This window comes from Nannospalax galili, unplaced genomic scaffold (genome assembly GCF_000622305.1).
Source record: "Nannospalax galili isolate Female #2095 unplaced genomic scaffold, S.galili_v1.0 scaffold370, whole genome shotgun sequence".
NCBI classification, from domain to species: domain Eukaryota; kingdom Metazoa; phylum Chordata; class Mammalia; order Rodentia; family Spalacidae; genus Nannospalax; species Nannospalax galili.
In genome coordinates, this window is record NW_008329335.1 from 2117690 (window position 1) to 2128652 (window position 10963).

General features: G+C 35.7%; 1 protein-coding gene across 1 annotated transcript; it reads left to right on the top strand.

Moving 5' to 3' along the window:
• Positions 1–6925: 6925 nt before the first annotated feature.
• LOC103737244 (60S ribosomal protein L29-like) lies at positions 6926–9283 on the top strand. The gene is made up of 2 exons (XM_008837015.2): positions 6926–6942; positions 8903–9283. The coding sequence occupies exons 1-2, from the start codon at positions 6926–6928 to the stop codon at positions 9234–9236; spliced, it is 351 nt and encodes a 116-aa protein (XP_008835237.1). The 3' UTR covers positions 9237–9283.
• Positions 9284–10963: the final 1680 nt, after the last annotated feature.

Below are 10963 nucleotides of genomic sequence, written 5' to 3' on the forward strand. Positions count from 1 at the left end.
TATTCATGCAAAACATTACATTACGGCTGCGTAGAACCATGGTGGAAACACATAAACTGAAAGAAGTTTATATTTTAATTAATAGTTTTGATTAAAACCCACAAGAGCTTCATTATGCTTCCATAGAAATTAATTTTACCAGTTACAAGCATATTGCTGATAAGGTTTATAACTGCTACCTATCGATATTTACTCATTTCTTAAGTAAAAACTAAGAAAGCAAGTCGTGTGTGGTGGCGCACGCCTGTAGTCCCAGCACTTGGGAGGCAGAGGCAGGCAGATCTCTGTGAGTTCAAGGCCAGCCTGGTCTACATAGTGACTTCCAGGACAGCTGGGGCTACAGGGAGACCCTGTCTCAAAAAATAAATCAAATCAAATAAAATAAAATAATAAAATAAAATAAGAAAGCAAAGCATAGAGTTAATATGACTAAAAAAAGCTAAAGAAGCCTAAGCAATCATTTAATTTAATTTCTCACTTATAATTAGTACTTATCGCTTTTTAAAATTTTATTTATTTTTATTTTATGTGTACGTGTATATTGTCTGCATGTGTTTAAGTGCACCCATGTCATGCAATGCCCACAGAGGTCAGAAAAGGGAGTCAGATCCCCTGGAACTGGAGTTATGGACAGTTGTTAAGCTTCTATGTGGGTGCTGGGATTTGAACCCGGGTCTTCTGCAAGAATATTCAGTGTTCTTAACCGCTAAGCCATCTCTCCAGCCCCAGTATTTAACTTTTTTTATCCATTTTGTTATAGTTTTTGACTATATTTAGCACCAATCAATATATAAATAACAGAACTAATAAGTTTTTCTACATGCATCTATTGTTGAATAAAGATTTTTCAATAAATTCTGTGTGGGATACACACACACACATATATATGTATATATATATATAAAATTTACATAAACCCACTTTGCTGTGAGTTTATGTAATTCCCAAGCTGACTGAAGAACTCAGTTTCTCTTGATCATATACCACCTCCAGATGTTACAGTCTTCTTGGCACCTCTTCCACAGTGATCTTTGAGCCTTGAGTGGCAGAGGTTTGGTATAGATGTCCTATTTAGATAAAAGCACATCAGGTCTACTATTCTCTATACTTTGGCCTATTGTGGGTCTAAATTAATCAGTATCTGCACCATGAGGAAGCTTCACTGGTGAGTGTTGAGAGATGCATTAATCTGTGGGTATAACAATATATCATTCGGAGTCATTTTAATACTATATATAATTAGCAGGATAATAGTACTCGGCTGTCCCCTATGGCCTGTGACCTGTCTAGCACAGGTTCCTACACCAGCTATCAATGTCAGGTATGGGCTCTATTTTATGAAGCAGACCTTAAAATCACCTAGAAAGTAGTTGTTTACTCCAATAACATTCATACCACTATTTAACTAATGGGCATGTCTTGCTAGGTCAGTTGTTGTTATTGATCTCAGGCTTCTTAGCTTGGCTAGGCTGATGATTACTTTTATCTTCTAGTAGCATGCATAGCATCTTCCAGCACTGTGTAAGATAGCCAGTAGAGATGAGGCTTTGAGATCAGTGACTGCTTGATTTTTCCTTGTTTGTTCTAAGAGGCATGAATGCAGTATCCTCAAGCAATTAGGTCTTATTGTCAAGTTAGCTGGGTAACCAAGAGCAGGGACAATATCTATTATTGTTAGAGGATATGTGGGACCCCTGGTCAACAGCTTTGAAAGCAGCTTTGAAAGCTTTGAAAGAAATCTATTTGTGGCAGTGGGCTAATATTGTCTTTTTCTTTGTTTTGTTTTGTTTTTGTTTTTGTTTTCGTTTCAGTGTGTTTCCATATGCAGTCCAGGAAAGTCTGGATCTCACTAGGTAGCCAAGTCTGGCCTGAAAAATTTTATATCCCCGTCATAGTCTCCTGAGGACTGATATAACAGACACAAATCATAAATCCATGCTTTTGCAGATTTTCCTTTAAAAGAAGGTATATGAAATAAAATATACATGTAATAAATTTACAGAGTCACAACTTGGCACTGAATTTAAATCAAATAAATAGGGGTGAATTATATATCTGAAACATAATATATGAGGGTCAGGGTCATTTCACAAATTTACATACATATATAGAAAGAGGAGAGAGAGAAAGAGAGAGAGAGAGAGAGAGAAATTTAGCAGTCACAAATAACCTTCACATACATTTTTACAAGTAATGTTAATAATGAGTATCTGAGGCAGGCATAACATCTCCCTCTTACAAATTAATAAACTAAGTCTCAGAGGATTTTTGAATGATTTATGCAAAGTTCATTGCCCCAGGAAGTCAAAGAATTGATAATTAAACTCAAATTTTCAGGCACTAAATCTTAGGTGCAAAATATGATTCTTAACGATTCAAAGTTTTCATGTTCCTGTATGATCTTTTGAATCTAATGTGACATAGCCTAGAGCTTAATGGAATAACAGATAAATACTCTTTTTACAGTAATTTTCTTGCAAAGATGCTGTCTTGTATCTCCAAAGACCATAATGATGCCAGAATGTTCACACAGCCATTACCGTGGAGAGGAAGACATCACAGTGTGGTCAGACATGTAAATATGCAGGACTCAGAGACAAAGCAGTAGTCTAGTCTGGTCATCACCTGTCACCTTACACAGAACATTGAGGAAAGTCAATTTTTCTCACTGAGATTTGTTTTAATTTCATTGAAAAAAAAGGCATGCTGATATTTTCTTGGCCAGATAAATGTGTTTACTTCATATCCATTCATTCAAAATCAAGGAAGGGCAGAAGTTTTACTTCTGTGACTCTTGATATCAGATTACCCTTTTTCACTATATGAAGAAATATCTGTCTTTCTCAAGCAAACCTATTCATGTTTTAAAGCAAACAAAGCTTTGAAATTTTCCTCTTCCAAAGAGTGCTCCTCTGTGAAGGGCCTTTGCTTCCACATTCTTATAGCTGATTAATATTTATTCTCCTGAAGGGCTCCTTATGGTGTGACTCACCTTGGCCCACAACTATTTGCATTTTTATATTTCTTATATTTAAATTTCAAAAATATAGTTTTTGAGAATTTCATATATGATTATTGTATTTACATTGCATCTACTCCTCCAGGCACCCCTCTAACTCCTCTCATTTCTCCCATGGGCTTACAATTTCTTGATGTCTTTGTTATTATTACAAATATACTTATAATACACACACACGTGTGTGTGTGTGTGTGTGTGTGTGTGTGTGTGTGTGTGATGTACCGAATCCATTTGGTGTTGCTCATGTGTTCCTGTATTTAGGGATGCCCACTTGAGATTCGAAAAAAAAAAAAAAAAAAAAAGCATCTCAGGGAGCCATTACCTAGAGAAAGCTGATTCTTCATCCCTCAGCGTATGTTGATACCTGTGTCTCCTCATCTTGTTGTGGGATCCTGTGAAAATTACCTGTATGCATTGAATCCATGCCTGGTGCTATAAACATAGCCAAGTACACATAGTTTGAGAAACCATAGAGAAGAACCTACTTCTGTCACTGTCATAGGCCAACATAATTCCTTACTGTATTCTAAATATGTATTTTTATATTCACAGACAACTGTAATTCTTGCTACTCATAAAACAATCTTATTTTTTCAAATTTCATATTTGAAGATTTTATACATGGGTATTTTATTTACATTATTTCCATCCTACTCAGTGCACCTTTCAAATCATTCCAAGTCTATGCTACTTCTCAATTTCTTGTCCTGCTCTTTTGTAATCCAGATACATTTATAAATATAAATACACAGCATCAACTTGTTGTCTATAGCTCTTCATTTTGAGATGATACCATGTGAAATTTCCCTCATCCACCTTGGCCTGTCACATGGTTTTGTCATTATACAGCTTTTATTAGACTACAATAATGTGGAAGTTTCATTGGCGTAGCTTCCTATCATGTCTACAACTCATTGACTAGCAGCAGGTGGCTTATCCTCTGGTTCTTACAATCTTTCCACACCCTCTATAATATTCCAAGGCATTTCATGAGCCTTAGATAAAGGGATTGTAGTGTAGATATATCACTTAGACCTGGGCCCTTCCCAGTCACTTTTTTTCTATGTTAGAATTCAATAAGACATTGCATTGGTCAAGGGGCTTGACATAGTAGGTTTTATCTAGGATCTATGACATCTCCAGCCATGTGTACATAGTTTTACAGTACCACATAGAAATTTCCTCCTACTGAGTGGTCTTAAGTCTAATTAGAGAGCTACTGATCACTCTGGGATCACCAAAAGACATGATTTACTGACTCCATCATTCTTGCGGTTAGTACTGATTGGTTTTCTCCCTGGGAAGCTTGGAATACTATTGTCTGAGACTAGGACAGCTAGTCTTCTGGAGAGGTCTTACAGGTCAGTTCCAAATCAATTGCTTCAAGTTCCATACCTTAAGTATGCTGTGTATTCAGCAATAAGGTATTATTTTCAAGTTCTAGACAGTAATGTAGGGCTGTGGCAATAGTCTCCACTATTTTGGGAGTCTTCTGGATTGCTCTGACCTATGTACATTTCAGTAGGCTTATTAAATAGTACATTTATGAGTTACATATATTATATACCTGCAAATTTCCACCTTAAACTATCAGCTAATCTGTTCATCTAGCAGCCTCCATCCCACTATCCTGATCCTCAATCATGTGCAGTCAGTCCTGGAATCTCAACTCAGAAGTTGCGCCTATCTCTACCTGAACTAAGGCCACTTCTTTTACCCCAATTTCTCACCAACCTAAAGTGACCCTGAAACTGAACACCAAGCAGTACTAACTGGTCCATAACCTGAGAAGGTGTGAAAACAACATAGAAGATACAAAAAAACGTATTCTACAAGGACAAAGAATTTACCCATAGCAAGAAACACTACTATACAAGTACAGATGCCAAGTCTCAATGAAAAAACAAAAACAGCATGAATATCCAAGAAAATATGGATACTACAGAAATGAACAACCCAGTCATTATGTGTCCTTAGAATGACAGCTAAGCAGATACACAAAACAATACTTCCAAAGAGCAATTATAAATGTGCTCAAGGAACTCAAGGAGGATATGAATAAAAAACTGAATGAAGACTGAAAACACAGAGTTGAATGAATGAACTAAAACAATCAAAACATGAATCTAGAATTCAATGTAGAGACTGTCTGAAGAAAAGCCAATTGCTCTGCTCAATATTGTTACTATTATCATTCCACTTTTTTTGACACTTTTAAGAAATCTAGATGGACTTCAGTATTCATTACTTTTCAATAAGATAAGAAATGATAACTATTTTCATAAGTAGTAGGTTACTGGAGAAATATTTACAAATCATATTAATTTCTAAAGGTAAGCTCTAAAAGTACTAAGCATTTACATATACATATATGAAATATTTATAGTTATAAAAGTTGGAATAGCTAAAAGTTCACATGTGTATAAAGACAAGAAAAAGAACAAAGTACAAAATTAATTTCACACGCACATGCCCCTGCAAAGCCCCACACCCCCACACACAATCAATTTATGTTCCAAACTAGAAAATGATCATCATGGACGGAAAATGAAACATCAGAAGAAAAAAATCAATAAGAAAATTGAGATTCTGAAAGAGAACCAAGTACAAATATTGAAATGGAAAATGTCATTCATTAAACAAAATCAAATATAGTGGAAGACACCAGCAACAGACTAGCTCAAGCAGCATGTAGAATAATAAAGATGGAAAGTCCTGTCCAAGTAATATTTCTTGTGAATAATAACAAATTAGTGAAGTTTGAGCACAACATCCAAAGTTTCTTGTGATATGATCAAGAGCCAAACCTAAGAATCATGTGGTAGAAAATGGAAAGTTTAAATATAAAGATAAGGAAAACCAACACATTTACACTGTCACTAAATATCTTAACCCTACAGAAAGATAGTGGCATAAAATAGGCCATTAAAACCACAAATAAACATGAACAACACAGAATTCCTCTAATATACATCGTTATTAAAATAGTGAAACTACAGAATAGGGGTTGGAGAGATGGCTCAGAGGTTAAGAACACTAGCTGTTCTTGCAGAAGACCCGAGTTCGATCCCAGCACCTACATCGTGGGTAACAATCATCTGTAACTCCATCTCCAGGGGATCATATGCCCTCTTGTGACTGCCATGAGCATTGCACACATAGGTATACTTATGTACAAGCAGACAAAGCACTTGCAGACATAAAAATCCTACAGAAAAAGCGACATTAAAAGTTGCAAGTGAGGAAGCCAACTTTTTTGCAAAAGTAAACTCATTAGAATAGCATCCAACTTCTCATAGAAACTGTAAATCTAGAAGAACAAAACAGATATGTTTCAAGCCTTGAAATAAAATAACTGTCTACAAAGATATCTTTAAAAATCAAAGGACTAATAAAGACCCTTAAAGACAAGTATAGACAAATAATTCAAGAATATGAAGCTGGAATTATAGAATACACTTAAGCAGAATACACTTTCTCAGGATGAGAGAACACTGAAAAAGGTTTCAATGAAAGGAATTGGTCAGTGAAAGACAACTAGCAAATAATTAAAATTATCCAGTACAATAAATCAACCAGTCCCAAAGATGAATAAGATAAGAACATAGAATAAAGAGTTTGAGGATCAACCAGAACAACAAAAATTACAAGAATAATCACATATCTCTTACTAGTGATCCTACATATTAATGGTATGTCATGCGCGAGACGCATGTAACTGGGGAATAGGTATGAGACCCCAATCTTAGCCAAGGAACTATTGTCAGCTGATAACTCCTGGGTGAGAGAGAGTTGTTCTTCTTTCAGGAAGTGATGCTAGCCAGATTGAGCAAGCTACAGTGAATGAACTTACACAGAAGAACAAACAGGTACACAAACTTGGCTAAATAGGCCTTAAATGACCGAATGCATGAAATCTGTGGGTGAGTAGTGGGGGGTGCAGATAGGGTAGGGGTCCAAATATGATTAATAGTTATTGCATGAAAAGCTCAAACATTGAATTAAATATACATTGAAAAGGATTCAACAGATGAATATATTAAAATTAAAAAAAAATTAGGCCTTACTATATGATAGAGTACATGAAATTAATTGAGGGTCTATAAAGAGGGTGCACACAGTGGATGAGTCCTAAATATGATCAAATATATTGTATGAAATTTGAAAAAATTGAACAAAAATCAATTAAAATTAAAATTCTAATTGATTTTATTTTCAACAGATACATTTCACTGGCAAACACTAAGAGAGACTGAAAGCCAAATGATGGAGTACTCCATAGCAAATAAATAAAAACAGGAAGGAGCAAGAATGGGACATCTTTATATATGGTACATTTTATTTCCAGCAAAAACTATTCCAACAAGATAAAGAACGTCACTGCAAATGCAGAAAAGGAGCCCTCAATCAATGTTTTATGATTATAAATAAATACACATCAGTATTGGTGCAACTAATTCAATAAAACAGATAGTAATTGGCAGAGAGAGAGAGAGAGTCAGATAAAGTAATTAGCAAGATGCTTCAGCACACCGATTTTATTAATAGATAGATCACCCAGAAAATAAAATCAACAACAACAAAAAATTCTTCCTTAAACAATGTATAGCAAATAGTCTTATCTGAGACATGTAGAATTTATCAGCATTCTTCTCAGAAACCCATGACCATTTTCCTGGGCAGACCAGATTCATTCTTGAACACACACAGACACACACACACACACACACACACACACACACACACACATATTCTTAACAAATAAAAATCAAAATAACTTATTCATTATCAGTTCGTGAATGAAACAAGAAGCAACAGAATCTACAGGTACTAACACAGTGAGTATGAATAATATACTCATGAATGATCAGTAGTTAATTAAAGAAATCAGAAGAGAATCCTGGAATCAACTGAAAAGTAAAACACTATACATACACAAATATGCATGTTGTTGTATGTATACATACACATGCATATATTTAGGATATGATAAAGACAGTTGCAAAAGGTAAATTCCTAATCATCAATGCTTTCATCAAAAAAAAAAACAGAGAAAGATCAAATCCAAAATAAGCTTATAGAAAGAAATCGTAAAGAATAAACAATATATTAATGAAATGAACATGGAAAGAACAAGACAAAGAATAATGAGAAAGTTAATATTGGTTCTTCACAAGAAAAAAAATTGATAAAACTGAACTTAAGAAGGAAAAAAAAGATGGACCAATAAAATCAGAGATAGAAACAGGAACATTACAATAATTGCTGATAAAATAATATTAGTGTTTCACTGATACAGCCTATCGGTATTTAAAGATGTTTAAAGATGAATTAATACATGCATTTCAGAAATAATTCTATAAAATATAAAGGATAGATCTACATCCAATACTACTTAATTTATTCAAAAAGATAGAAATGGAGGGAGACCTTCCAATTCCTTCTATGAAGCCAACATCACTTTAATACCAAAGCCAGGTAAAGATACAACCAAAAAAGAAAAGTATAGACCCATATCATTAATGAATAGAGATGCAAAATTTCTAAACAAAATTCTTGCAAACCACATACAGACACACATCATTAAGATCATCCACCATGATCATGTTGGCTTTATTCCAGAGATGAGGGGATAGTTCAATACACGTAAGTCAATACACGTCATAAATCATATGAATTGACTCAAAGACAAGAACCACCTGGTTTTCTTAATAGATGTAGAGAAAGCCTTTGACAAAATTTACCATCCATTTATGTTCAAAGTCCTAAAGGGAACTGGACTGGAGGGAATATACCGCAACATAATTAAAGCCATATATAACAAACCCACAGCCAACATCATTCTAAATGGAGAAAAACTGGAAGCATTCCCATTAAAATCAGTAACCGGAAGCGTCTGAAGAAGATACAGGCCAACAACGCGAAAGCCATGAGTGCACGTGCTGAGGCTGTCAAGGCCCTTGTGAAGCCCAAGGATGTTAAGCCCAAGATGCCAAAGGGTCCCAACAGCAAGCTCCGCTGGCTTGCTTTCATTGCTCACCCCAAACTTGGGAAGCGGATTCGTGGCTACATGGCTAAGGGTCGCAGGCTCTGCCGACCAAAGGCCAAGGCTGGGGCTGCAGCTCCAGCTAAGACCCAGGCTCCAGCTGCAGCTAAGACCCAGGCTGCAGCTCAGGCTCCCAAAGGTACCCAGGCCCCTGTGAAGGCCCCACAATAAAGGTCTGCCAACGTGAAGACAGATGGACTGGTGTGACCTCCCTCCCCACTGTTTACAGAGGGCTAGTGTCCTGCTGTGCTGTTTTTACAAATAAACTTGAGGCAAGATGTTAAAAAAAAAAAAATCAGTAACCGGACAAGGCTGTCCACTATATCCACTCCTTTTTAACAGAGTGCTTGAAACTCTTGCAAGAGCAATTAGACAAGAGAAGGAAATTAAAGGAGTAATAATTGGAAGAGATCAAATTATTCTTTTTTGCAGATGATATGATATTATACCTAAGAGATGCCAAAAATTCCACCAGAAAACTCTTTGAACTTATTAACATGTTCAGTAAAGTGAAAGGTTACAAAATTAACCTACAAATTTCTGTAGCCTTTCTATATACCAATAGCAAGCAATGAGAGAGAGAGAGAGAGAGAGGAGAGGAGAGAGAGAGAGAGAACATGGAAACACTCCATTTCACAGTGGCTACAAAAATATATATATATCTTGGAAAAAATCTGAACAAAGACCTGAAAATTTTAAATCTTTAAAGAAATAGAGAGAGGAAAACATCAGAAGATGTAGGACCTTCTATGCTCATGGATTGGAAGAATTAATATTGTGAAAATGACCATTAAACAAAAATCCATTTATAGATTCAATGCAACGACAATCAAAATCCCCATGACATTCTTCACAGAGTTGGAAAAAAACATACCAAGTTTCACATGGAAACACAAAAGACCTCAGGTAGCTAAATCAACCCTGAGCACTAAGAGCAATGCTGGGAGGGTGTGGGAGGTTACCATACCAGAATTTAAACTGTGCTACAGAACTAAAGTCATAAAAAAAACTTGGTACTAGCACAAAAAAAGATCCGTAGATCAATGGAACAAAATTGAAGATCTAAATATGAGTACATGCAATTTCAGCCACCTGATATTTGACAAAGGGGCCAAGAACATTCACTGGAGGAAAGACAGTATGTTCAGCACATGGTGCTGGAAAAACTGGATCTCCACCTGTAGAAGAATGAAACTAAACCCCTATCTTTCATCTTGCACTATTGTCAACTCCAAATGAATCAAAGGCCTCAATGTGAAGCCTGAAACTCTGAAACTTTTAGAAGAAAACATTGGCAATAACCTACAGGTATAGGTGTAGGAAATAATTTTCTAAACCAGACATCAATTGCTCAGGAAACATGGTCAAGAATCAACAAATGGGACCTCATTACACTAAAAAGCTTCTGTACATCAAAAGGAGCAACCAAGGAAATAAAGAGAACACCCACAGAATGGGAGAAAATCTTCACCAGTGACACATCTGACAGAGGTTTAACATCCAGACTATATAACAAACTCAAAATACAAAGAATCAAGAAATGAAATGACCCAATTAAAAGATGGACTAAGGGGCTGAACAGAGATTTCTCAAAAGAAGAAATAAAGATAGCTAAGAAGTATCTTAAAAGGTGTTCAGCATCACTAGTAATTAGGGAAATGCAAATTAAAATCACTTTAAGATTTCATCTTATCCCAGTCAGACTGTCTAAGATCAAGAGAACAAATGATACCAAATGTTGGAGACTATGTGGGGAAATGGGAATGCTCATCCACTGCTGGTGGAATTGAAAACTTGTCCAACTCCTATGGAAAACAATGAGGAGAGCTCTTAAAAAACTACAAAATGAGCCTACCATTTGACCCAGTTATACTACTACTTGGCCTATACCCAAAGAA